Source organism: Plecotus auritus (assembly GCF_963455305.1).
Source record: "Plecotus auritus genome assembly, chromosome: 3".
NCBI classification, from domain to species: domain Eukaryota; kingdom Metazoa; phylum Chordata; class Mammalia; order Chiroptera; family Vespertilionidae; genus Plecotus; species Plecotus auritus.
The window spans coordinates 224,636,393-224,662,909 of record NC_137772.1 but is presented as its reverse complement, the minus strand read 5'-3'; the positions used below and the strand labels follow the sequence as shown (position 1 = coordinate 224,662,909).

Sequence of the window (26,517 nt, the reverse complement as noted above, 5' to 3'; positions counted from 1 at the left end):
GCGGAGGGCAGGGCGCGGCGGGCGGGGCCATGACGTCATACAGGCGGAGCGCAGTCTCAGCGCCGGTGGGGTGAGGCGGCGCCGTGACATCACGCCTGCGGAGCGCCGCGCGGCTGGGCGGCGGGCGTGGGCGCGCGCGGTGCGGGCGCGGCGCGGGGCGGCGGCAGCGGGGCAGCGGGCGGCGGCGGCATGGCGGAGAGCGAGGCCGAGACCCCCAGCACCCCGGGCGAGTACGAGAGCAAGTACTTCGAGTTCCACGGCGTGCGGCTGCCGCCCTTCTGCCGCGGGAAGATGGAGGAGATCGCCAACTTCCCGGTGCGGCCGAGCGACGTGTGGATCGTCACCTACCCCAAGTCCGGTGAGCCCCGCGCAGCCCCGCCCGGCTCTGCGGCGCCCGCGTGGACGCGCAGCCCGCGTCCAGTCCTGGGCTGGGAGGGCCTGGCGCCCCCCGCGCGTCCGTGCCCCCGGAACCCTGTAGGGCGGGATGGTGGGTGGTCGGCCCGCACCTGGGGAAACTGAGGTCGGAGACCTTCGGAGGTGAAGCCCGGTGTCCGTGGCTGGAGGCTGGACAGCGTCCCGTGGGGATGGAGCCTGTGTGGCTGGAGCTGCCCGGGGGCCAGGCCCAGGGCCGCCCGCCTCCCTGCTTCCCCTCCCGTTCCCCTGCCGGCTGTGTGACCTTGGACAATCACTTAACCTCTCTGTTCCTGGACCCAGTTCAGCCTTGGACGAGTGCAAAGTCCTGGTGATCATCTGGGAAGGGGGATGAGGCGGGCGGGGGGCTGTGGACGTTCCTCCTTTCCTGCGTGGGCTCCCGGTGGGGGATGGGACCGCCTTGGCCGGAGTGTGTGCCCGGTGTTCCCCAGCTTCAGGGCCTCCCCCATCACCCGGGTATCGGGCAGGACCCCGGGGCACCCCCACTTCCCAGCACTGACTGACGTCATTTTCCGGACAGCCCACTTATAAGCAGTCTAGGCACTGAGGCGGGAGGAGCAGCGGCTTGCCCAAGGTCGCAGCTGATGAGTGGCAGGGCGGGAGTTTAAAGCCGCAGGTCTGCGTGCGGGGCCTGTGTAAGGGTTGTCCGCTTGTGAGCTTTGTGGGGAGGCAGGCGGCTTTCTGGTTCTTCAAACATCCCTTCTGCTTTCCCTCTGCCTCTGTGTGGGAGCGGGAGGGAGGCGGCTGCACCCAGACTGTGTGGCTGGTCTGCAGCACGTGGAGAAGGAGGGCTGGAGGTCATGTCGGACCCACAGGGAGGGAGGGAGGGAGCCAGGCGGCCGGGAGGCCGGGAGAGCTGTGGCTTGGCTGTCATAGCTGTGCAGGGTCCCCGCCACCCAAGAGCTGGGCCCAGTTCCTCTGAAGAAGGTTGGGGAGGGGCTGTCAGTGGAGGGTTGGGAGCTGTGTTGGTGGGGGGAGCTTGGGGAGAGGGGAAGGAAGGAGGTGTGCGCCCCCATTGCTGTGGCCCCCAGCCCCGTGGGGGAGGGGGTGGAACGGTCCAGGTTTTAGAGCCATGGGGGATAGACGTGGGGGGAGAACCCCTGCATTCAGTGGGTCCATAAAGACTAAAGATGGCCTCGTGTCAGTTTAGGGTCGGGTTTGCCCGCACGTGACCGTGAGGAACTTGGTGCGGGGAGTTCTCTAGGGTTTTGGAGTTGCCCAGAGCGGATTTCGGTTCTATGCTGCTGCCCCCATTCGCGGAGGAGATGGAGGGGAGATGCCGCTGGAAGGCGTGGAGGGGCAGCCCCGGAGGCCACTGAGGTCGCTGGGAAAGCGCTTTTGGGGGGGCTTGTGGGGGATGTTTTGAGGGGCCCTGCCGGGGGTGGGGGGGTGTCTGGAGGAGCCTGGCAGCAGGGACCTTTCTGGGCACCTGGATGGGGAGTGAGGTGTTAGTTTATGGAAGTTTTTTAGATACAAAACTAACATCTTGTTTGTAACTTGAATCAAAGCAGACAAGAGCACACCCGTGTGCAAGCGAGTAAGCACACGCTCTCTTGGTGACGGGGGGTGCAGCCGTGGCCTCAGACCCTGTGTGAGGTCCCTTCACACAGAACCCGGGGGCTTCCCTCTCAAGATGCAGAGCTCCCCTCAGCCCTGCGGCCTCGCAGACTCTCACTCTTCTCCGTCCGCCCCGTCTGTCTGTGTCTCACCTTCGTGCCTGAGGTCGGGCCCCTGGGGACTGCCTGCCAGAGCTGGTGTGAGCCCGGCCGATGCAGCGTCAGTCCGCTGCCGTGCTCGGAGCTCTGTGGCTCACGAAGCCCTGCGTGCCCGTGGTCCCAGCACCTTCTCCCGGAGCTCTGTGAGGCAGGACGGAGCCGGATCCTGCTTCCCGGAGGGGAAACGGAGGGTCCAGGAGGCGGGGCGCCTTGCCCAAGCTCATGTGCCTGGACCGAGGCTGCGTGGAGGGGACTGGGATCCCGGGAGTGAAGGAGGAGCAGTCATGGGTATTGTGGAGGCCGGGGGGGGGGGGGGGGGGAGGGGAGGGAGGGGGGGGAGAGCATCGATCGGCTGCCTCCTGCACACCCCCTACTAGGGATCAAGCCAGCAACCCGGGCACGTGCCCTGACTGGGAATGGAACTGGCGACCTTTTGGTACCTGGGACGATGCTCAACCCACTGAGCTACACCAGCCAGGGCTTCTGTTTCTTTCTTTTTTTAAAAAAAAAAAAAATTTTTTATTGATTTTTTACAGAGAGGAAGGGAGAAGGATAGAGAGTTAGAAACATCGACGGGAGAGAAACATCGATCAGCTGCCTCCTGCACACCTCCCACTGGGGATGTGCCCGCAACCAAGGTACATGCCCTTGACCGGAATCGAACCCGGGACCCCTCAGTCTGGAGGCCGACGCTCTATCCACTGAGCCAAACCGGTCAGGGCTCTTTTTTGCTTTCTTTAACCTCGTCGCAGGCCACCCTTCTCATCCACCCCGGGGGATGGTGGCAGGGAAGAGGGAGCATTTCTCGGGAATGATGGCGGCGCTGGCTCTAACGTGGTGCTTCTGAGGGCTTCCCCTCCCAGCCCCTGTTCGTTACATGAAGCGATCAAGGGGACTGAAGAGTTGGTCCCCCCAAAATCGGCCCTGAAGATTTTCTCTCAGAGGAAGAGGGGCCTGCAGGGGTCTCCAGTGGCAGCTGGTACAGCAAGGAGAGCTGGTCTGGGGTGAGGACCTGGGTTCTCGCCCGTGGTTGCCTTTGGGTGGGTGTGAGCTGTCACCCCTGCCGAGAAGCCCACAGTCTGAACTGCACAGCCGCTGAGGCCGCTCCCACTCCCTGATCCTTTTAAAAAATATATTCTTATTGATTTCAGAGAGGAAGGGAGAGGGAGAGAGAAACATCAATGAGGAGGGGAAATCATCAATTGGTGGCCCGCCCCCCCACCCCCCTGGGGATGGATCCTGCAACCCAGGCACGCACCCTGACCGGGAATCGACAGTGACCTCCTGGTGCATAGGTCGATGCTCAAGCACTGAGCCCCGCCGGGCGGGCTGGCACTTGAACACAGGCCGGCCACAGCTCGGAATGGGACCTGGGACGCCTTCGGAACGGTGATCGACCACTTACAAGTTCTGTGTGCCAGGTGCGCTGCCATGTTTATTCACGAGGAACTCTCCTGCCCCTTTGTAGAGGCTCAGAGCCCCCCCTCCCCAGCCCCCCATCTCTCAGGTGCCATCTCATCTTTGGAAAGGCACAAGGGCAGCCAGACTCAGGCCCCAGGCAGGAGGGAGAAGCATGCCTTCTCTCCGTGGCTTTGTAACTGTGAGTCAAGGCCACGGGGGGTCTCAAGGCTTTGCCACTGCTCTGAGGCCTCTACGGGGGCAGGGGGGGGGGCAGTTCCCTTCCTTCCCTTGCTTCCCTCTCCTCCCACCACGGATGGGTCTGCAGGAGGCGCCAGTGCGTAGAGATGAAGAGCCTGGCTTTGGAGCCGGAAGTCCTGGGTTTGAATGTAGCTTTGCTGCTTGCCACCTGGGTAACCTTGGCCGATGACGTCCCCGTGAGCTGTGGTTTCTGCAGGGGGAGGAGAGACCACCTCCTGCCTTGATGGCGTGAGGCTCCGCGCAGAGAGGGCCCCTCCTCCTGTCAGCGGTGCGGTAAGCACGTGGTGTCATGAAAAGTTGCTGTCATTCTTTGGTCCTCTGTAGAATGGGTCTTTTTCCCCCCTCCGGCCGCATTCAAGATTTTCTCTTTATCTTTGATTTTTGGCACTTAATGTAAGTCTAGGTGTGTTTTTTTCAGGGTGGGGATACTTATTTGATTCAGGGGCTGGGGGCGGGGGGGGGGGGCGGGGGCGGTTCTGAACTTCTTAGATCTGTGGTTTGATACCTTTCACTATTTTGGGAAAGCTCTCAGCCATTCTCTCTCCAAATATTTCTTCGGTCCTGTTCTTTCTCTTCTTTTGAGATTCTAATGCTCATTACAGTTTCTGCTGAGCAGTCTTCAGGTGAACCGATTCTTTCTTCCACTGGATCAGGCCCGGAGGTCAGGTCTGTGAGCCCGTCAGAAGCATTCCGCATTTCTGTCAGGGTGTTTTTGTTTTTCCTCTGGCATTCTGACGTCTAGTTTCCACCTCTCTGCTGAAATAGCCCGTGTGTTCACGCGCGTTGTTCACCTTTTCCATGAAACCCTTTAACGTCACTCTGATTTAAACGGAGTCTGACCCTGTTGACCGTTTTGTCCTCGGACAGCGGGCTATCTTCCCCTTGTCTTTTAAGGTGAGCAGTGCGCTCTGCTTGTTTGCTGGACACGGTGTGCTGGCCCGGAGCTGGAGGCCGGGGCATTTGTGCTTGGATGCGGGCCTGTCCGCCCTGGCCAGGCCTTTATGTGGGAGTCGGGCTGTGTGTGGGTTGCTCTGATCACTTGCTTGACCCCCAGTTTTAATCCCGTGGCTTCACCTTGTGCCTTGCTCAGGGCTGTTTCCAGGGGTCTTTCCTTGGTGTTCCTGCCCACCGCCAGCTTTTGGTCCGAGCCCTAGAAGGGCTTCTCCCCACCCGCGCTCCGTCCCGAGTCTGGTGGGTTAGGGCTAGCGCTTCAGCGCTCCTGGCCTTGGCTTTGCCACCCACTGTGATGAGCCGTGTGTGTGTGTGTGGTGTGTGTGTATAAGTGTGGTGTGTGTGTGTATGTGTATGTGTGTGTATGTGTATATGCATGTGGTGTGTGTGTGGTATGTGTATATGTGTGTGGTATGTGTATATGTGTGTGGTGTGTGTGGTGTGTGTGTGTGTATAAGTGTGGTGTGTGTGTGTATGTGTGTGTATGTGTATATGCATGTGGTGTGTGTGTGGTATGTGTATATGTGTGTGGTGTATGTGTGTATGTGTATAAGTGGTGTGTGTGTGTGTGGGGTGTATGTGTATAAGTGTGTAAGTGTGTGTGTGTATGGGGGTGTGTGTGTATATGTGTATGTGTGTGTAGTGTGTGTATGTGTATAAGTGTGGTGTGTGTGTGTGAGTCTGGGTGTGGTATGTGTATATGCGTGAGGTGTGTGTATGTGTATGTGTGTGTAGTGTGTGTATGTGTGTAAGCGTGGTGTGTGTGTGGTATGTGTATATGTGTATGTGTGTGTAGTGTGTGTGTGGTATGTGTATATGCGTGTGGTGTGTGTATGTGTGTGTATAAGTGGTGTGTGTGTGTGGTATGTGTATATGCGTGTGTATGTGTATAAGTGTGGTGTGTGTGTGGTATGTGTATATGCATGTGGTGTATGTGTGTATGTGTGTGTAGTGTATGTGTATAAGTGTGGTGTGTGTGTGTGGTATGTGTATATGTGTGTGGTGTGTGTATATGTGTATGTGTGTGTATGTGTATAAGTGTGGTGTGTGTGTGGTATGTGTATATGCGTGTGGTACGTGTATATGTGTATGTGTGTGTAGTGTGTGTATGTGTATAAGTGTGGTGTGTGTGTGTGTGTGTGAAAACACCCTAGTTCTGGAGTCCAAGTGGTGGGTGCCGGGTCCCCGGCCCGCAGACCTGTGGCCTTGGGCAGCGTACCGCTGAGCCCGCTGCTGAGCCCGCCTCTCCGTGTGAGACGCAGTGGAAGTAGCTTCTGGGGGCTGGTGAGAACCCGTGGGTCCCTGGGACAGAGGCTGGGACACGGCGCGCTGCACTTGGCCGTCGGTGGGTGACAGCTGGGCACCCACATGTGTGCTGTTTGGGGCTTCTCGCCTTGGCTCGCCACCGTTCTCAGCCGTGAGCCCGCGCTACGCCTGTCCTCTGAGGTCCCTGTCCCCGAGCGTGCGTGGGGATTATTCTCAGAGACAATCAGAGACGATCTTGAGAGATGTCTGATAGCACGTGTGGGACCTCCTAGGACGGGACAGCTGCTGAACGAGAGGTGGGTCGCCTTGCTGCTTCCTGGCCCGGAGCCTCCTCAGTGTCTGGGAGAGCACGTCCCACCCGGTGCGGGGCTGCAGGGGCCCGGGCCTGGGCCAGCTCCGCGGTGCAGCTTCTAACGCTCAGCTGCTGCTGCCCCCGAGGGAGCGGGCCAGGCCTGGCGGTGACGGGGTGTCCTGTCACTCTGGCATGCCATGGGCTCACGATTGGGTGGGGCAGGTTGAACGCATGTGCGTCTCTGCTGCCTCTAGAAACCTCTCTACACGCCAGTCACGGAGTGGAGCGCTCCGAACCCTGTGGAGAAGGAGAGGGGCGACGGTCAGCCGTGCCAGCAGGTTCTGGAAGGTCGGACGTGGTGGCTGAGCGGCAGAGCAGCTAAGTGCCAGCAGAGGGGGCGGCGGGGGCGCAGGGACCAGTTCCAGCTGCAGGGCTCGGGGCTGGGATGCACCCGGCAGCAGAGGGGGCAGCGTGACGGGCGGATTAGAGACGAGAGGCTGTTGCGAAGACAGGTTTCTCTGGGGAAGTTGATGCGGAGGCTGTGGATTTGGGAACAGCGAGCACAGCGACAGGCTGGGACACGGTGCCATATCGGACATGGGGTTCCGGGAAAGCGACACCCTTGAGAGGGAGGCTGCCAGCCCCTCCCCTACTTGGCTCCGGGGATGCTCGTGGTCCTACAGGGCAAAGGGAGGGGGCGTCTTCTCCGGAAAAAAGAAGAGAGTAGGAATATGTGCACATGGCACCTCCCATCTCAGCCGTGAGAGCACCGGGCTGGGCTGCTGTCCCAGACACACAGCCCGTGTCAGCAGGCCTGGCCTCCGCAGACGGCTGACCCGGCATGGCTCTACCTGTGGGCGGACTCAAGGTCACCAGGTCTTAAAGCCGCCAACGTCAAGGACAGATACCTGCACGATCAAAACGAAAGTCAGGAAAGAGAGCTTGGAAGAATGAACGACACTGTACAGAGCAGAAGAAAAATGAAAAAACAAGACAAAACCAAAACTCAAAAAACACCCCCCGAACCCCTACTCTGTGAAGTGTCCCTGGAGAGGGAGGGCGGCTGCGCGCTCACGGAAGAGCAGCTGCTGAGAAAGGCGCGTGGCTGGCCCGGCCCGTGTGGCTTCGTTCGCTGCAAGCGTTGCCCGTGCACCGGAAGGCGGCCGGCTCAGTTCCCAGGCAGGGCAGACCCCTCGGTTGCGGGTTGAACCCTGTGGGAGCGTGTACAGGAGGTGGCTGGTCAGTGTGTCTCTGTCACATCGATGTTTCTGTCATCAACTAAACATCGTTAAAAGCATGGAAGCTGGGATTTTAAAATCTGCCTTGTGAGGTTTGGATGGCCAAGTGGAGGAAATATCTCAGTAAGCAGAACAAAAATTTTCACAAAATGATAGCAAATAGGAGCCAAAACTAAGAAAATGAAAAGATCTCGGCATTTCAGAAAGAAGAGCGAGCATGGAAGAGAGAAAATGATTGAAAACAGGATTTCAGAACTCACGGACACGCGTTAAAGAACCCGCGTGTCTGGCACAGCCCCGGGGTTAAAAGACCACACTGAAGCGTCTGAGAGTACTGTGAAATTTAAAATCGGAGATAGCGAGATCTGGAAGCTTCCAGAGAAAAACGGGCCACACTCACAGGCCGGGAACCAGGACCTTAGCGTCTCAGCACAGTGTTGGCCGCCGGCGGACGGGAACGCGCTCAGAGTTCTGAGGGAAAAGGCTCCCCAGCCAGGAATTCTATACCCAGCCCAACTGCCCGGCACGGCGAGGCAGAGAGGGATGCGTGTCGTCAGGAGGGTCTCAGCTTCACGCTCAGGAAGATGCTGGAGGGCGGGTCCTGCCCCCAAAGAGGGGCACCTGGAGAACAGATGTGGCGCCTCCTCCTGCGGGAGGTCCCAGGATGTTCGGTCGTGGAGCCCGGAGGGGAGGGGAAGGGAGGAGAGGGGAGGGGAGGGGGGTCCGGCTCTCACCCTGAAACTGGGGAGGCCACAGGGCCGCCTCGCAGGGAGGAACACGCCACAGGCTTTTACGTCCGTGGACTGGAGGTGACCTCCTGCAGAAGAGCTTCCGCGGACCCCGGACCCCGGGAAGTCACCCCCGTGCATGTGGCGGGAATGAACTCTGACCCTGGATCTCGCGCTGAGGCCCACAGGTGTGCTGGGGGGACTCCTCGGGAACGGGCCTGGCGGTCACAGGCTGGAGGGAGCCCATCGCCATTTCCACCCACCTCTGGGGAGAGAGGGACCAGCACTCTCGGGTCAGAACCAACGGAACGTCGCTCCCAGCCCCCAGGATCCAGACCCTGGAATTAGAGTTCTTTTCTCTTCATTTTATTAACCAAAGTCACGCACGCACCTGGTTTAAAAAGCCAGAGGACTGAAGACCTGGAACAGAACACCCAGTCCCTCCCCTCCCCTCCCCCACCCCCACCCCCAGAGCAAGAGCCTGTTGGCTCTCCTCTGGCCTCGCTCCCGCAGGCGCTCAGGTGGCTGATTATTGCGTGAGCTACGTTTCCACGGTGCCCATTCCAACTCGGGAAGATGCGGACCTCGCCGAGTCCCCTTCCCCGCTGCCCCCCAGCCCCCACCCACCCCCAGTGCCTCAGAGCAGGGCTGCTGGGCTGCCTTCACTTGCCGGCTCAGCTTTCTGTGTGGCTCTGAGTAACCCTTCCCTGCTCCGTGACAAACCCCCTCCACACGGCCATCCACACAGGGGTTCGCTCAGCTCTCTGTTCCCCAGGGATGTGCCCCTCCCCTCCCCTCCCCTCCCCTCCCCTCCCCTCCCCTTCCCTCCCCTCCCCTCCCCTCTGACTTGCTGGGACTCAGCCTTCCTGCTGCCCTGCTCCCTCCTCTGCTCACCTCCCCCAGGGAGTGTTTGGAGTGCTGGCCTGCACTCTGTCCCCACCTGCTTTTGTACCCCTGGTCGGGGGGCTGCAGGAGTGGAGGGGCTCCCAGCACAGCTGTGGCCCTGTGCCCCCCTCCCCACCTGCCCGCAAACGACCCGCAGTGCCTCACACAGGGCTTCTCTGCCCTTCACACCCTCCTGCTCCCCGCGCATGCTGGTAGGCGGTGCAGGAGTGGGGACTTGCATCCTTGGGGTCCCACTCCAGATGTAGCTCTCCCCTTCCAGTGACCTTGGACTAATAATCTAAATTACTAGTTTCCAGATTTGCACAGGAGATGCTCATAAGCCCTCCCTCCGCCCGGCCCATGCGTGTGGCCCCAGGCGTCACCTGTTACCGGGTGTGGCTGCCATGAGGGCGCGTGTCCCGAGTGGGGAGGAGGCTGCGTGGTTGGCTGGAGGCTGTGGTGTGTCCTTGCAGGCGTGGTCCCGCCAGCGGTCGTCAGGTGTCTGGAGCTCAGAGTGGTTGAGCCCTGTGGCCCCAGCAGGTCACCTTGGCCTTGACCCCGCCAGCCTGTGAAGGAGGGCAGGCATCGCCTCCGCTGTCTGGGAGGGCAGGCAGGGCTCCCAGGACCAGCCCTTGTCGAGTGGGCAGAGGGGTGGGCGGTGGCCAGACCGCCGGATCCTGAGAGGACGGTGCCTAACCCGGCCCTCACAGGCGGGAGGGCGAGGCTCTGCAGAAGGAACACAGGCGTGACTGGGCCCGTGTTCAGGTCCCGCCTTCCCTCTCCGCGCCTGTGGGACGGGGTGGTGGCCCTGCCTCACAGGAGACACGGGAAGTCCAGGGCTGGCTCTGCTAAGACGCGCTCCCTGCCCTCACGAGCTGCCCGCGAGGTCGCCCGTCAGGTCCTCGGCCCTGCACGGTGCGCTGGGGGCTGGAACGGAAGCTCTGGTCCCGCAGGGCCAGGTCAGGCCCCCGATGAGACTTCTGGTGGTGGCCCAACGGTCAGGGCCAAGTGGGCCAGGTGGGCGGCAGCCTGTGGACAGCTTCGGCCCTGGGCTGCTGAGTTTGGGCATAGCAGCCCCAGCCCAGCATCGAACGTGGGAGCGGGTGGGGAGAGGGGTCGAGGCCGAGCAGGACACGAGAGCCACTGGGGCCCGGCGGGGGGAGTTTGGTGGCCGCGGCAGCCAGGAGAGTGGATGGGGGGCTGAGTGGGCTCCAGCTAACCTCCCGGGGTGCCTGGTGCTGGGACTTGGGGGTGGGGGGTAGTGGCATGGAGAGGAGTGGTGAGCCCGGAGGACTGGTGCCTGGCGGAGAGCCTGCAGAGCCGGCGGTGCCGTCCGTGACGGTGCTGAGAGAGTGGCAGGAACCCCGCAGTGACCGGTCAGTGCCGTTGTCCTTACCACCTCTGGCCGGGCTTTTTCTGCGACCATTTCGTCCCTTCTTGCCCGCGGCCTGGGGCTGCTCCCTGCACTGTCTCGTGCGCCCCTTCCCCGCCCTCCTTGGTGCCTCCTGTTGAGTCCCTGAAGGCTGGAGGGGGGAAGCGAGTGGGGCTCAGCCAGGAAGTGGGCCTGGAGGGGCTCCTGGGGACAGGCCGCCCTCTGGCTCCCCCGAGGCTGGCCTTCCGGCACAGAGAGCTAATGGGGCCTTGGAGCTGACGAGTAGATATTGACGGAAATCGATGTTAATGTGCAGAGAACTTCTGTTTGGGTCCTGCCGGCGGGGGCTGCAGGGGTGGGGGTGGGAGCACTAAAGATAGGCCCGGAGGACGGCCCTGGGAGAGCCATTTCAGGAACGCTGCCCACAGTCGTTTCGGAGGGCGCAGACGCCCAGTGCAGCTGCCCTGAGCTGCCGAGGGCTCTGGGACCTGGGGCCCACTTAGGCCTCCGGAGCCTCATCTGTGAGGGCGTGATGGCCCCGCCTCAGGTTGGTGGGAAGCTCCCAGGGTTGGTAGAAGTTTTTCTGTCTGGCTTGAAGAGCTGCTGCACCACTTTTCCCCTTCAGGGCCTTTGCTCCAAAGCCGCCTCCTCCAGGAAGTCTTCCTTGATCAACATACCTCTTTCTGTGCTCAGCACCCAGGGTTTGCTTGTGCCTTCAGAATAAAGGATGTGCAAGTCACGCCTGGGCCGTTGGCGCAGCAGGGGACGGGGGACAGGGTGAAGTGCGGGAGTGTCAGTGATGTGGCTGGTCAGGGAGCCCTCCCCACGGAAGGACCTGAGGGAGGGAGGCAAGGGCTTCAGGCAGGGGACCAGCCCATGCACACAGCACGCTCCGGGCTAGCAGGGAGGCCATAGGAGCTCAGTGGGTGAGGTGTGGGGGCCGTGGGACGAGGCTGCCAGGCTTGGGGGCCGTGGGAGGCCTTGCTTTTCTCAGGAGAAGCAGGTCCTGGGAGGGTCTCAGTAGGTGGAGTGCCATCTGGTGTCCGTGTCAGCACCGTAGCTTGTCTCACCCGTTGCTGAGCCTGCTGTGGGTGGAGTCACACAGAACCAGACAGGAGGTGGCCTGAGGGTCGGCGCCTTTTTTTTTTTTTTTTTTTAAATATATTTTATTGATTTTTTACAGAGAGGAAGGAAGAGGGATAGAGAGTTAGAAACATCGATGAGAGAGAAACATCGATCAGCTGCCTCCTGCACACCCCCTACATGGGATGTGCCCGCAACCAAGGTACATGCCCTTGACCGGAATCGAACCTGGGACCCTTCAGTCCACAGGCCAACGCTCTATCCACTGAGCCAAACCAGCCAGGGCAGGGTCGGCGCTCTTGCCCAGCACTGTGTGCGGCACGCAGCCTCACCGAGCGCCACGGTACTTCAGGGCCACGCGTCTCGTTGCCATTGACGGAGCATCAGTCACACTTACTCTCATTCTGGCGTTGCCCACGTCCCCGTGGTTTCCCAGGCTCGGCTGTCCTGGGCGGCGCGGCCAGGATCGCCCTGGTGCGTGTCTGCAGGCGTCGTCTCCGGTAACCTAGGAGATCCTCGGATCACAGGGCGCGCCTGTGTTAGCTGTCGGGGTGCTGGGCACACAGCGCCTCAGTGTAAGACGCTGGTTGGTGAGCCCTCCCGCTGGACCCTCGTGGCTGCTGCGTGAACGGAAAGTTGAGCTGGAAGCCGGGACTGAGCACCGTCCGTTGTTCCAGCGCTTGGCTCCGGGCGGGTGGCAGGCACGGTGCGCCCTGTTCATTCCTCTGCCAACCTGAGCAACGTCCGAGGCGTTAGCGCCGAGAGAAGGGGGCGCAGAAGGCAGCTCCCCAGTCACCGCAGGGTGGGTTGCAGGCCGAGGTGCTGGCCCGGGCCAGAGTTCTCCACTAGCCTCAGGCGCTCCTGGGCCCCCACCGCATGGCCCTTCAGCCCCTCCTTGGGCGAGGTGCTGAGCTGAGAGGGCCCTGCCCTGGCCTCTGAGCGCCTCCCCGGGCCCCTCCCTCAGGCACAAGCTTGCTGCAGGAGGTGGTCTACCTGGTGAGCCAGGGCGCAGACCCAGACGAGATCGGCCTGATGAACATCGACGAGCAGCTCCCGGTCCTGGAGTACCCGCAGCCTGGCCTGGACATCATCAAGGTGACAGCTCCTCCGGGGGGGGGTGGAGAGGGGGGGTCGGGGCCTGTGGGGGAGGAAGGGCACAGCGCTGCCGGCATCCCAGGTAGCCGGGGAGACAGGCCTGAACCTGTGACGGTGACCCCGGAATTGATGGGTGGGTGACGTGGGTGACTTCAAGGTAGAAAGGAGGCAGGTGCCGGGAGTGGGGTGCAGGAGGAAGTGGGGATGGGGGCCTTGCGGCACCTCCCTTGCCCTGTGGGTTACCTTGTTCAGGGAGGTGGATAGGATGCATTTGCATCAAATTTTTGGTGTCAGGAATGAAATAAACATCCCAGTTTCCTGTCCATCCATCCCTCTGCTGCCTCTGGAATGTTCTCTCCACCCTTCCCTCTGCCACCTTAGTTCAGGTCGCATTTCCAGTGTGGACCGCTGTCCCTTGTCCCACTAGTTGAGTATTCTGTGTTGACTCATCCGCTGAGCCCGTCCGTAGAGCTGCGCTGGGCACCCGTGGCCGGCTGGCACTGCCCTTGGCATTGGGGTACAGCGCTCACAGAGCTGACGTGCTAGTGAGGGAGACGGACCGGAAAAGAAAACAAGGAGGGATGGCGGTTAAGGGGTTACCAGTGTGCCCAATGGGGAGCCAGCGGGACTGGATGGCCAAATCGGGGCAGAGGGGCGGGGTGCAGACCCCAGCACCCTGGCCACGTGGCCTGGCACATTCCCGGAGCCGCAGGAAGGCTGCTGCGGAGATGGTTGAGGACCCAGCAGCCCCTCTGTGCCTCGTGCCTCCTCCTCTGCTGCCCTTCAAGGCCCATCCTGGTCCTCCGGGCAGACCCTGGTGACTGACAGGCTGACTCAGGCTGTGGTGCCCGAGGACAGGCCGCATCTTGCTCACATCTGGCCCGAGGTTCAGCCCGGAGGGTGGTCCTGTCTCGGGCGGGAAGTTTGTCAGGCGGAGCGCTGGTCATGACCATCCGAGACCCTCTCCACCCACCCTCATTGGAAAGGCCCTGAGGCCCATGTGACTGACTGCTTCTCCCCAGACCCCCTCTTCCCTGACCGCCTCTCCCCGGACCCCCTCTCCCCTGACCGCCTCTCTCCGGACCCCCTCTCCCCTGACCGCCTCTCCCCGGACCCCCTCTCCCCTGACCGCCTCTCCCTGGACCCCCTCTCCCCTGACCACCTCTCCCTGGACCCCCTCTCCCCTGACCGCCTTTCCCCTGACCCCCTCTCCCCTGACCGCCTCTCCCCGGACCCCCTCTCCCCTGACCCCCTCTCCCCTGACCACCTCTCCCTGGACCCCCTCTCCCCTGACCGCCTCTCCCCGGACCCCCTCTCCCCTGACCCCCTCTCCCCTGATGGCCTCTCCCCTGACCCCCTCTCCCCTGACCCCTGCAGGAACTGACGTCACCCCGCCTCATCAAAAGCCACCTCCCCTACCGCTTCCTGCCCTCCGATCTCCACAACGGCGACTCCAAGGTAATGCCCTGCCCCTCCCGGCTGGCCTGTGCCCTCATGGCTCCCCGAGGGCCCGGGGGAGTGAGACCCTCGTGCCAGCGTCCACCCTGGCAAAGCCAGTGTCTCTAGCATTTTGTTCACATTTTTAACTGGGTTTCTCCTCATAGTTGACCTGGTCCAGCCTCTGCTTGTAGGAGGCCGATTTTTCTTGCTTTCTCAACTGCGTGATGTTTACGAGCCCATAGTTCCCATCACCTGGGTCAGGACCATAGTTTTCCTGTCTTCCTCCCGCTGATTCTAAGGAGAGCTGGAGACAGACATAACCAATCGCTCCGCTCAAGGACCTGTCCTAGCAGGTGATGCTGTGTGGGCGAGATTGCACCCCTGCTGAAAGGCCGTGGGAAGCGTTTGGCCATGGGGTACACGGGTGGGGGCCGGCCTCGATGCTGGAGCGGGTCAGTGTGCACAGGTGAGGGTGTGGCCCGTGAATCTGCTGGCGGGAGGAGTGGTGTCTGACCGCCCCCTCCTCCCCCCAGGTCATATACATGGCTCGGAACCCCAAGGACCTGGTGGTGTCCTACTACCAGTTCCACCGCTCCCTGCGCACCATGAGCTACCGGGGCACCTTCCAGGAGTTCTGCCGGCGGTTCATGAACGACAAGCGTAAGTGGTCAGCCCTGGGACATCACCACAGGACGCTCACTGTTCATGCTACACTGGCGTGTGCTGGTGCTCCGCCCGCATCCCCCAGGTCTGGCCATCGCTGCGCACGTCGGGCCTGCTTTCCCGCTGATGGGGGAGCAAGCTGGGCTGTAGGGCAGCAGGACGCTTGTCCAAGGCCATAGCTCATGGGCAGCAGAGCGGGCTTCCCCCTCAGAAGCCCTTCTCTCGCCACGGTGTTGGGTTCTGAGAAGCTCCCCAGTTAAAAGCATCTCCCTGCCTGCCTGGATTCAGAAGTGAAAATGGAGGCCCAGCCGTCTCCGTTACTGTGACAGAGGCCCAGTGCAGGCCGTGACTTTGTGTGCGAACCCCCGGGAACGCAGCGGGATGGGGAGCAGGCAGGCGCAGCCCCTGCCAGTGTGGCCAGGGAGGGGCGGGGAAGGCAGTGCTCCGTGCAGGAGTGGGCGGTCACACCTGCCGGGACCAGGAGGAAGCTGCCCCTGGACAGTGGGTCAGCAGGTCCTCACTGCAGTCCGTCCTTCACCCGAGGGGACACCCATTGCCAGCCAGGGCTTCTCCAGGGGCCCTCCCTGGACCGCAAGTGGGCAGTTTAGAGTTTGCACCCAGAGAGTTGTGAAATGGGTCATATCCGTACTTTACACCCGCACGGAGACTGTTTCACACCCAGGTCTGAAAATGCAGTTCCTGTGGTATTTCCCAGCTCCAGTAGCTGCTGCTGGAGAGAGTGCTGAGATTAGGGTCCAGTGCATCGTGGATACTCAGCAAGTTCCACTCGCCAGTGGTGTAGGGCAGAGCATTTGAAAGTTATCCCAAGGCAGGCCTGCCCGTGCCTGAAGGTCCCAGCACTGTCCGGCACTGAAGTCCAAGGCCATGGGCACTCCCTGGTCCCGCAGGCCATTCCCTTTACTCTCTTCCCAGACAGTGCCCGCCTCTGGGCTAGAAGGCCCCGCCTGGCTCTCCTCTGTCCAAGGTCCTGAAAATTTGAATAAGAAATGAGAGAGCAAGGCCAGAGGACCCACTGACAGCACGGGCTTGGGGGCTGTAACCCATGCACTCTGGGGCGTGCCCGGGGCCATGTGCCCAGGCGTCAGGAGGGTGTGAGGGCAGCTCCCTGTTGGAGGGGCCGGTGAGCTGTTAATCCCAACAGTTCTCTGGGACAGGCACGTGACTTCTCAGGGCAGCGGGACCTGGAGAGAAGCGGGAGCTGCCGGGAGCCCCTTCCCAGGATGGTCCCCCCTTCCCAGGATGGTCCCCCCATGAGGCTCACGCCCCTCTGCAGCTGCAGCCAGGGCTCAGGTGCAGCGGCCCCGCCCTCCGTGCTCAGAGACCCGGGTGCCCTCCTGTCCAGCTCGGCACCCCAGTGGCGGTCTGTTTTGTGAGTTTCCTCCTGGGCGAGAGGGATTTGCTCTGGCTCCCTGTTCACCCAGGGCCGACTCGGGCTCTCCGTCGGGCCGGCGGTCGTTAGCCTGCAGTGAGGTGGCTGCGCTCCCCTCTCTGGCCTCTCCCTCGTGCCCAAGCAGCAGGTGTTTGGGCGTGTCTGAGGCCCGTCCTGTTTCCTGTGGTGTGAGGGCGCGGGGATGGCAGCTGGCGTGGCTCCAGGGCCCAGCAGCTAGAACCCCTGCGGTGAGGGGACCAGCAGAGGGGCCAGCATTTGCCTGGGCCGTGGGCCTCAAACAAGACCTTTGGCCGAATCCTTGTTCTTTTCTTTCCATTCACTTCTGCCCTCCCCGTGTAGAGCCCCTTCCTCATTCCTCATGCCCGGCGGGCTGGGGTGGGCCTTCCTTCTGTGATCTGCTCCTTAAGGCCCACCCCTTGGGTCAGTGACTCCTGACCCTGATCCCTGCTGCTGTGCTGCCACCTGCTGGCGGGATGGCTGACAGGCGCCGCAGGTGGACCAGAGGGGTAACAGTTGTCACTCCTGGCAGGGCCCTGTCTTCTGCAGCCCACCCCCCACCAGCAAACCGACTGGCCCGGTGCCGTTTTCCTGGGCATCGTTCTCTTCCCGGTGGCCATTTGTTAAACACAAACCCACGTGCCAGGGACCATCCATGCCCAGGCGAGCAGAGGCCTTCCCCCAATGTTGGGTCTTTAGGGCATCCAGAGGTGGGGGGCGGGGCTGAGGGCTGTTTCCTGGAGAGACCTGTGCAGAGAGCAGGTGACATGGGACTTCAGAAGACCTTGTCTGTGGGGCTCTCCCCGCCCCCCCTCCCCCCCCCCCCCCGCCAATCCCTGGGACTCCCTCCCCTCCAGCCAAGAGCTTGCTTTTCCATCCTGAATCACAGCCATTGGGAAGGCAGGGCGCAAAGCCACCCGTGCGCACGCCTCCCCGGTGAGGAGCGACTCACCTGTCCTTGTCTCCGCAGTCGGCTACGGCTCCTGGTTCGAGCACGTGCAGGAGTTCTGGGAGCACCGCACGGACTCCAACGTGCTCTTCCTCAAGTATGAAGACATGCACCGGGTGAGCGTGCGGGCGCCTGGGAGCCAGCGGGAGAGCATGGGGTGGTGTGGGCTCTGTCCACCGTGGTGGGACTAACTGGAGCGTCCGAGAGCCCCCCCAGGCCTCAGGTGTGCCTACACTTGTCCCCCTTTGCCCACTGGAAGCCCCGTTTACAAGAAGTCCCCACTAACATTGTGGATAGGCTCTGTGGCTAAGCACAACTTACAATGAAACCCATTATAATTACCATAGGCTGATGGGTATTCTTAGGAGCTAAGTTCCTGCGTCTCATCAGAGCTGTAGTGGAACAAGACGGAGCGCAGGGATGTTGTTATTCAAGGACCGGCTGTATCCCTGGGAGCAAGTGGCAGCGTGGGAGCCGCGGGAGGGCTGCGTGGGGAGCAGGTGTGCACGCAGCGCCGGGACCCATAGCTGGGTCAGTCACGCTCCACAGTCAGGAGCAGGCGCTGGGCCAGCTGCGCGTGGATCTGGCTTCAGACCCAGCCAGCTCCTTCCTGCTGAGGGCAGGCAGCCGGGGCCCCAGGGCCTCCTTGCCTCCGAGGTGCTGGCCTCGACTCCCGCTGGTGGGGGGAAGGATGGGGAAGAAGAGAATGAGCCGGTGGGTTTTTACTTCTCGCTGCTGTTTTACAATGGCCACAGCCACATCAAGCTCCTGTCTGCTTCAAATTCCCGAGGACCTGGGTTTGAATCCCAGAGCTGCCGCTTGAGAGCGGCCCTCGGGCCACTTCCTAACCAGGAGTCTTATTTCCAGTTGACGCCCATCTCAGCCTGGGCTCAGGACCAAGCGCAGCCCCTCGCGGGGTCCAGCCAGAGGCCAGTAACGGCACCCTCTCTCTGCTCTTCTCTTCCAGGACCTGGTGACGATGGTGGAGCAGCTGGCCAGATTCCTGGGGGTGTCCTGTGACAAGGCCCAGCTGGAGTCGCTGATCGAGCACTGCCACCAGCTGGTGGACCAGTGCTGCAACGCCGAGGCCCTGCCCGTGGGCCGGGGTACGCGCCCCTGCCGCCCCTGCCTCTGCCCGGGCCCACTGCCCCGCCCCCGCCCCACTTCAGTGTCCCGCTGCCCGGGTCTTCCCTCTCCAGAGCCCTCTGCTGTGCGTGGGGTGAGGTTACCTGGAGGCCGTTTGCGTTGTGACGGAGCAAACGGTGCCTTGGTTCACAGGAGGCCCCCAGGCATGTGCCAGGCTCTGTGGGCAAGATGTTCTCAAGCAGGTGTCTCCCCAGATGGCCCCGCTGAGCAGAGCCGGGATGGGCCGGGCGGTGAAATCTCAGAGCCCGCAGCATGCGGATGGACTCCTAGCCTCTGTGGGCGGTGGGAGGGCGTGAGTTCCCATGTGAGGAAGCGCCGGTTCCTGCCCGCACCGTGAGTGCTGGTGGCACAGCCAAGGGCAAGCCCTGCCGGGCGGGGGGTGAGAGCAGAGAGTGCAGGCCTCGGGCTGGCCGCTCCGGGAGCTGCCCTGGGCATGAAGCAGTTTGAGGAGGAGGAGATGCTCCAGGCAGGAGCCCTCTCCGGGCCCCCGGCTGCTCTCCGTGTCCTCAGAGGCTGCTTGCGGTTTGACTGGAGAGCTGGGGCAGGAGAGCCCTGTGGGCCCCAAGGGGTTGCTGTGGCCGTGGGAGAGCAGGGGGAGGGGCACAGCCTGGGGGTATAGACCTGACGCTGGTTCCCGGGGCTGTGAATCTGGAGCTTTCTCAGGAGACGAGTGTGCTTGAGGGAAGGGGAAGAGGTGCCATCAGATCCAAGGGAGACGCCCGGGTGGTGGCGGAAGGGCGGGCTCCATCACAGCTGCCCGGCCCTGGGGCGGGCCTTAGGTCAGGCTCTGAGCTCGGACAGCCTTGTTCTTGCTCTGCAGCGGGCTGCTCTGAAGGTCAGGGGCACAGTGCCTTCCTGTAGAGGCAGAGCTGCCCGCTCTTCCAGGAAGAAACCAACCACAGTGCCTCCTGTTTGTTTCCTGGCTGCATCCTCACAAGTGTTTATGATTTACCTTTTTTTTTTTTTTTTGCTCCTTTTCAGTTTTGCGTTTGCTGTTTTGTGACCTGTGGTGTGACCGTCCCTACGTCCCCCTGTGGTTCGTGTGTGTGTGTCCCAGGGCCTCCTTCCATGGATTTGCTTTGTCGTGTCTGCCTTGGTTTTGCTTTATTTCAGTTCTTTGGTTTTGTTTTCTTTTAGCACATTGCCTCTGTGCTCGGAAGACCTCCTTGCGCTGGTGAGAATGCAGGGCCTTGAGTAGCCAGCTGCATTGCTTAGCTTTGATTCATATCCCAGCATAAGTTCACTGTCTTGATTCCAAACCCAAAACCAGGTGGGTGACTCCTCTGACGCGCTCTCAGCTGCCTCGGCTGAGAAAAACAACCATGGGGAAGTTATTTATAGCACGCTTGGCGTACAGGCTCCCCATTTTCTCCCTGGGGTGCCATTAACAGGAGCAGGGACAGTTTCTCTTGTTTTTTCCTCCCCACACTGACGTGATTTTCATGACCAAAGAGAAACCCTTGTCCTATTGGGTGTGTTAGCTCTGCTTGGCCCGGGTGGTTTGGAACCTGAGGTCCTGCCGTGGGGCTAAGGAGGGGTGTTTGCTCCGACCCTCTGAGCTCTGATCTCGGAGATGCTGAAAGGGTTCTGAGCAAACATTTTAGTCCCCAAGGCCGTTCCTGAAACGCATAGCGACAGCTGGCGGGTCATACTCCCGAGCTGGGAGGTCTGCACCCCACTCCTGGCATCTTCCCAGTCACCGGTCACCGTTAACATTTGACTTTCATTTGTTAATCCTCACCCAAGGGAGGATTAAAAAATACCCAAGGGTATTTTTCCATTGATTTTTTTTTAGGAAGAGTGGAAGGGAGGGAGGGACGGGGAGAGAGAGAGATAGAAACATCTATGTGAGAGAGACACATCGATTGGTTGCCTCCCGCCGGCGCCCAGACCGGGGCTGGGTGTCAAACCTACAACCCAGGTATGTGCCCTTGACCAGGAATCCAACCTGAGACCCTTTTAGTGCCTGTGCCGACACTCTAACCACTTAGCCACACCAGCCAGGGCACCATTAATATTTGTCCTACCAACTGCAGCTTTTGTAGTTAACAGGAAAGTGGGTGGGTTCTGTCTCCCAAGCCTGCTCGTCAGTCTGGGGCTCCGTGCTCCTGCCTGGCGGCCAGGGTCACAGTTTTTGACCGCCTGCCTGTGCTGCAGCCCGCGGCGGCCAGGGGCGGCCCTGACTTGCTTGGTGTTGAGTTGGGAGTCTTGCTGCCGCACACGCTCTGCATCCAGGCAGGAGGGCTGGCGGGCACCATGGCTGCCGTTCCTCCCCGGCTGCACACGCAGGCTTCTCAAAATCTCCCTCCTTGACCTGGAGGCCGCCTGCTCGCCTAAGGGACTGCCTTTGGGTGGTGTTCCCTTCTCGCCTTCCGCAGAAGCAGGGGCCCCTTGGTGGGGCTGTTGAGCCATGAGTGGGGACATCCGGAGACCCCACTTCCCCACGGTCTACAGACCTGGCCACACTCCCTGCGCTGAGAATCGCACTTGGAGCCTGGGTGCAGGGTCGTCCCCCCAGCAACCCCCTGCCACAGTGGCCGGGACAGCCTGCAGCCTCAGCTCCGTGCATTCGTGGTGCTGGGCCACCCCGTGGGGGAAGGACACCAGGGGTCCAGCCTGTCTGGTTCAGAGGGCCTGGCCGGCCCCGGGCAGGTTTGGGGGGTCTGTAGTTCCTGCCTGGTTCAGAGGGCCCGGCCCCCAGGCAGGTTCGAGGGTGCAGGCTTCCTCTGCGTGGGTAGCTGGCCGACAGCGCACACGTGCAGCACGCTCTCTCGTTTGCTTCCAGGGCGCGTGGGGCTGTGGAAGGACATCTTCACCGTGTCCATGAACGAGAAGTTCGACCTGGTGTACAAGCAGAAGATGGGGAAGTGCGACCTCACGTTTGACTTTTATTTATAAGCGCAGCCACAGCAACAACCCTGCATGCTCGCGGTCCCCAGACGCCACTAGCTACGGTCCCGTATACGCATTCGTTACTCGCTGGACAAGCCCCCGCCACCGTGTGGCCACGCAGGGAGGGGGGCCCACAGGAGGTGGGAGGGGGCTGCCGCCCCGAGCAGCTGTCCCGCCTTCGGATCTGAAGTCTGTCCGTGTCCGATACAAACATTGTCAGGATCGCCGTTCCGTTCCGACGGCCGGCACCGTGAATACTAAGCCTGTAGCATATGCGGCCCGACGCCCGCCTTTCACAGCCCGGCACTCCTGCTGTTTTAGAGCTTTCCACCCGAAACCCGAAACCCCAACACGTCGGCATCAACCGAACAAAGGTCATTGAACAAAGGTCATTGCCGAGGGCCTCGGGAGCGGGCCGCCCGAGCGGCAGGCAGAGGTCAGGTGGCAGTTTATTTTTGTAGTTTTCTCCTGCGCGCAGCCGCTCAGTTCTCACCGGGTCTGAGGAAGGGGAGGGCTCCATGAGGGGGGGCCGAGGGGAAACGTCCCGATGGCGTGCAGTTCTGTCACCTGGAAACGAGGCAGGAACTGCTCACCGGGCGTTCTCAGAGGGGATGCCCCTCGGCCAGAGACTCGCTGGGCGGAGCCAGTGGGACACGGAGGAAACCTGCCCCAAGGCCAGTGATGGGGGACAGTCTACCCGGAGATTTCGTTCCCTAAAGCCCTGGGGTGCCGTGTGGCAGGGTTACCGCCTGCTCGCAGCCCCAGTTGGCAGTCTCGCCCTGTCCCTGTCCCTGCACCTCAATGTCCCTGGGGGAGGAGAGGTGGTGTCTTTATCCCCGTTTCTCCCCCGTCTCTCCCCCCCTCCACCTCCATCATCCGGCCCACCTCTGGCTGGAGGAGCGGGGAGCCTGGGGTGGCCGGTGGCTGGAAGTGCCCTGAGAGCTGGCAGGGCCCCTGCCGTCTGAAAGGTCTCACGGAGAAGGCGAGCGGCTGGGACCGGCTGGCGGCCGTGGCGGTGCACGTGGGCTCAGCGGCCCCTTGTCTGCGTGCCCGTGAGGGAGGCTGCTTTCTGTGAAGTTTCTTTTCTATTTTTCTATTTCAGTGCTGAATGGACATGAGACTTCTGTGCTTGCTTGCATCTTTAATAAACACACGTCCCAGGCCCGGTGTCGAGTGTGAGTGTGTGCTGCTGGGGAGGGGCCCCCACGCGATCCCCTCAGCACTCAGGGCCGCACGAGCGTGAGCCCCCCAGACACCCCGTCCCTGGGGCTGACCGCACAGGGTCACGGGCCGGGTTTGCTGTTCCTCTCGGACTCGGCGTTCCAAGGGGGGACTTCACCTCGCTCTTTGTCCGCCACCTTTGAGAGCTTCTGTGAGCGGAGATGAGAGGCAGGGTGGGGGGAGAGGGGAGTCTGGGAGAGATCTGGGGGACGCAGGGGTCACCCTCAGCTTCGGGAGGTCCCGTTGTCAAGGTGGCGTTCCCGGGGGCGGCAAGGTCGCACTGCACTGGGAGCCCGCAGCCGCCTTCCTCATCCTGTGGAAGGAAGTCGGAGCCGTGGTGTATCCGGTAAAGCTGGGCTTCGGCAACCGTTTGCTTCCCAGTGGACGGGTTCCTGTGAGTCTCACGTGGGACCCCAGCCTGACTGCTGATTAGAATTACCCTAGGCCCCGAGTTAGCTTGTGGGACACGCAGTCTGCTGTGTCCCGAACCACTTGCAACCACTTAAAGTCAAAGTCAAGGTACACCGGTGAATGGGGAGGCAGGGGAGGCGGTGCTGGTTTGTGGAACTCCTCCGCTGGCCCTGACTGGCTGATACTTCACCTGTGGGCGCCTAGCTCCTTCTGCCTTGATTGCTCCGTCTCAGCTTCAAGTGCGCCAGGCAGAACGCACAGGTGGCAGCCCACACACACTGCCCACACCCTCTCAGCACCAGGCTCCTAGGTCAGAAGGAGCTTGTCCACTCAACAAACACCTGAGCGCCTGCAGGGGGTGAGGCAGGCCACTCGTCATCACAGACCCACAGGAGGGGGTGCAGGCCCAAGAAGACTGGGGGGACCCAGCAGACAACATGCTGGCGGGAGAGAGAAGGAAGTGAGGGCCCCAGCTTGGAGCTGGGGGAGAGGCCAGGGTGGGCGGGCAGGGCATGGAGGCTGGTGGGCCGGCACCAGCCCGGGAGGGGGCTTACAGGTCAGGGGAGTTTGGGTTTCTGGCAACAAAAAGGAAGCCTTGGAGGGTTCCATCGAGGGAAGGCGACCTGGTGTGCATGTTGCAAAGCTCCCCTGGCTACTTGCGACTAGGTTGCAGGCGGGGGGTGGAGGTTGCAGGCGGGGGGGGGGAGGTTGCAGGCGGGGGGTGGAGGTTGCAGGCGGGGGGTGGAGGTTGCAGGCGGGGGTGGAGGATGCAGGCGGGGGGGTGGAGGGTGGAGGGTGGAGGTTGCAGGCGGGGGGGTGGGGGGGTGGAGGATGCAGGCGGGGGGTGGAGGTTGCAGGCGGGGGGGTGGAGGTTGCAGGCGGGGGGGTGGAGGTTGCAGGCGGGGGGTGGAGGATGCAGGCGGAGGGTAGAGGGTGGAGGTTGCAGGCGGGGGGGGGGGGGGGAGGTTGCAGGCGGGGGGTGGAGGTTGCAGGCGGAGGGTGAAGGGCCTTCCCCGGGCTGTGAGTCAGCGTCCAGGACATGGGGTTGGAGGGGCTGTGTTGTACCATCTCTAGGCTCCTCCTGACCTAAGAGTCTGGCACTGAGCAAGTGCGGGCAGTGCGTGTGGGCTGTCACCTGTGCGTCCTGCCTGGCACACGTCGCTGAGACAAAGCAATCAAGGCAGAAGGTGCTGGGTGCCCACAGGTGAAGCCAGTTTGGAGACTGGAGTGAGGGGGTAGGGTGCAGATGGGGTGTGAGTCGGGCCAGGAGGGCGAGGCCCTGGCAGATTGAATTCCACAGAACAGCCTCCCCGGGATTCCCACGGGTGGGCCACGGCAGGGGCCAGCGTGCGGGGTCTGACTTCACAGACCAGCGAGATCCCCAGGGGACCCTGGGGGCCAGCACGGGGTTTACTCCCACCCCTCGACCCCCCTGCCAGGCGGGATGTCTGGGGCTCTCCTGGCCCTGACCCGTGCCACTTGGAACCTGTCATTTGTTTTCTTCCAAGCGCCCAGTTCCTTCCTCAGGGAGGGAGCCCTCCCTCATGAGCAGGTGAGTCACTCCACGTCTCAGACACGGGGCCCTGATTTACACAGCGGAGATGACCTCCATCCTGCTCACTTCTGCGCATGGTCACAACCGGAGCCAAGTGGCTTTGAAAACAAATGAAATCCACACGCAGCCTCTACCCAGCACTGCTGGCGAGCGCCCCCTGGTGGCCGCGCCGGAGCTGACAGCGGCTTCAGGGTTCACAGCCGAGAGGTCCTGGCCAGGTGATGCCAGGCGTGCGGTTTCTGTCCTGGGGGGTGGGGGTGGGGGCCCTTCTGGGCGGGGTGACCGCTGTTTGTAGTGGTGGGGGCAGAACTCAGTGTCCATCACTCCACTACGGGGCCTGTTCTGTAAGAATGGCCCAGTCCTCCCTATGTCACATTATCTTTCATTCATAGAAGCAGCCTTTTCAGATTGGATGGCATGTTGGGCAGCTGGTCCCGCCTTAGCCAGCAAGGAATGCCCTCTGACATCCTGGCAGCTGGACATCCAGCCCCTGACAAACTTACCCCCTCCGGGACAGCCATCCGTTGCTGGCAGTCCTCTGGCCACTCCTGCAGGGCACCCTGCTCCCCAGCCCACGGCTGCCCTCGTCTCTGGTCTCCCCGGCCTGGGCCCACCTTCACCTGGTGAACCTCCCCCTCTGCTCCCCAAGTTCCTCTCTGGTCCCACCCACCTCCCTGCTCTGCCTCCCGCCCTGGACAGTGACATCCTGGGGGCAGGGCTATGCTGTGTCCATCTTTTCCCAGGCGGCAGGTGGGCACATGATCAATGCCTGATTGTGGAGTGGCATCTTTTTTGTTGTTGTTAATCCTCACCTGAGGATATTTTTCCATTGATTTTTAGAGAGAGTGGAAGGGAGGGCAGAGAGAGAGAGAGAGAGAGAGAGAGAGAGAGAGAGAGAGAGAGAGATTGGTTGTCTCCCCCTCCCACCCCAACTGGGGCAGGGGTTTAACCTGCAACCCTGATACGTGCCCTTTACCAGGAATCAAACCCGCTCAATGTCAGGAATAGGGCCCAGCTCCGATGAGCCAAGTGGGAAGAAATAGGACATACTAGAGTGGGTCAGGGGCCTGGTTCTCATTACAGCCTGCCACTTGGTGGGACCATGGGGGACACCCCTTTTCATCTCCTAATGATCAGTTGTCCTATAATCCCACCCAGCTCCTGTGACTCTTAAGTGGTCAAACTGCCTATTGGCTGAACCCAAGAGGAGTTGATGAATGGGGCGGGGGGGGGGAGAGGGGGAGAGACTGTGCAATATTAGCCAGTGATGGACTTAACCAGTGACGGCCTTTAGCACCAAGAGCAAAGAATTAGTCCCAGAAGCACCTGTCACACAGCGTGGGCCCGCATAGCCATCCCCAAGGCGTGCTGAACCTTTGCCAAATCCGCACGTCAAATGACAATTTCATCCTCACGCTTGGATCCCTGTAAGCTTGTTGGCACCAGATGCCTGAGCTGCTTTCCTAAACCTGTCTCATCACCATGGACGGACGGAAGTCTGTGCTCTATTAAAAGCATTCTTTAAAACTGGGGAATGCGACGTGTCTGAAACATGAAAATCAACCACAAAATGCATGCCTGGCCACACTGCTCATCACGGCCTGACCTAATGCCTAACCTCTCTCCTCAACTCGGGGGACCATTTTCCCCTTCCCTGCTATTTAAAAACTTTTTTTTTTTGTCAATTAAAATTGACCTTCAATATTACTTTACATTAGTTTCAGGAGTACAACCCAGTGGTTACACATTTATATAATTTACAGAGTGGTCCCCCCAGTGAGTGCAGGACTCACCTTGCACCGTACATACTTATGACAATACTAGAGGCCCAGTGCATGAAAACTCAAGCCCTGGAGGGGGTGTCCCTCAGACGAGCCTGCCCCCTCTCACAGTCTGGGAGCCCTCAGGGGCAGGAGGCGACCCGGTGATCAGGTGAAGGCAACGCCCCATCACACCTCTGCTGCTGCCACTGCCGGCAGCGCAAGCCTCAGCCAGCCCTGGGCAGCTGGGCAGCTGCCATCCAAGGCTTGCCTGCACCTCAGGTCGGCCCTGGGCAGCTGGGACCTTCCTCGGCCAGAGGGGACTGGGGGACTCCAGAGGCGCCTGCCGCCCCAGT

The 26,517-nt window shown here is 61.4% G+C and overlaps 1 protein-coding gene across 1 annotated transcript; it reads left to right on the top strand.

Annotated features, from left to right (window-relative positions):
* The first annotated feature begins 91 nt into the window (after positions 1-91).
* SULT4A1 (sulfotransferase family 4A member 1) lies at positions 92-22,376 on the top strand. The gene is made up of 7 exons (XM_080662084.1): positions 92-358; positions 12,586-12,716; positions 14,094-14,174; positions 14,690-14,816; positions 17,198-17,292; positions 18,144-18,282; positions 21,108-22,376. The coding sequence occupies exons 1-7, from the start codon at positions 190-192 to the stop codon at positions 21,218-21,220; spliced, it is 855 nt and encodes a 284-aa protein (XP_080518210.1). The 5' UTR covers positions 92-189; the 3' UTR covers positions 21,221-22,376.
* The last annotated feature ends 4,141 nt before the right edge of the window (positions 22,377-26,517 follow it).

What these genes read in the sequence shown, in the direction of transcription:
- SULT4A1 (XM_080662084.1), top strand. Translation starts at nt 190, where the DNA reads ATGGCGGAGAGCGAGGCCGAGACCCCCAGCACCCCGGGCGAGTACGAG. An exon ending in TCCACAACGGCGACTCCAAG is followed by an intron (nt 14,175 to 14,689) that starts GTAATGCCCTGC and finishes TCCTCCCCCCAG; the next exon opens with GTCATATACATGGCTCGGAA. An exon ending in AGTATGAAGACATGCACCGG is followed by an intron (nt 17,293 to 18,143) that starts GTGAGCGTGCGG and finishes CTTCTCTTCCAG; the next exon opens with GACCTGGTGACGATGGTGGA.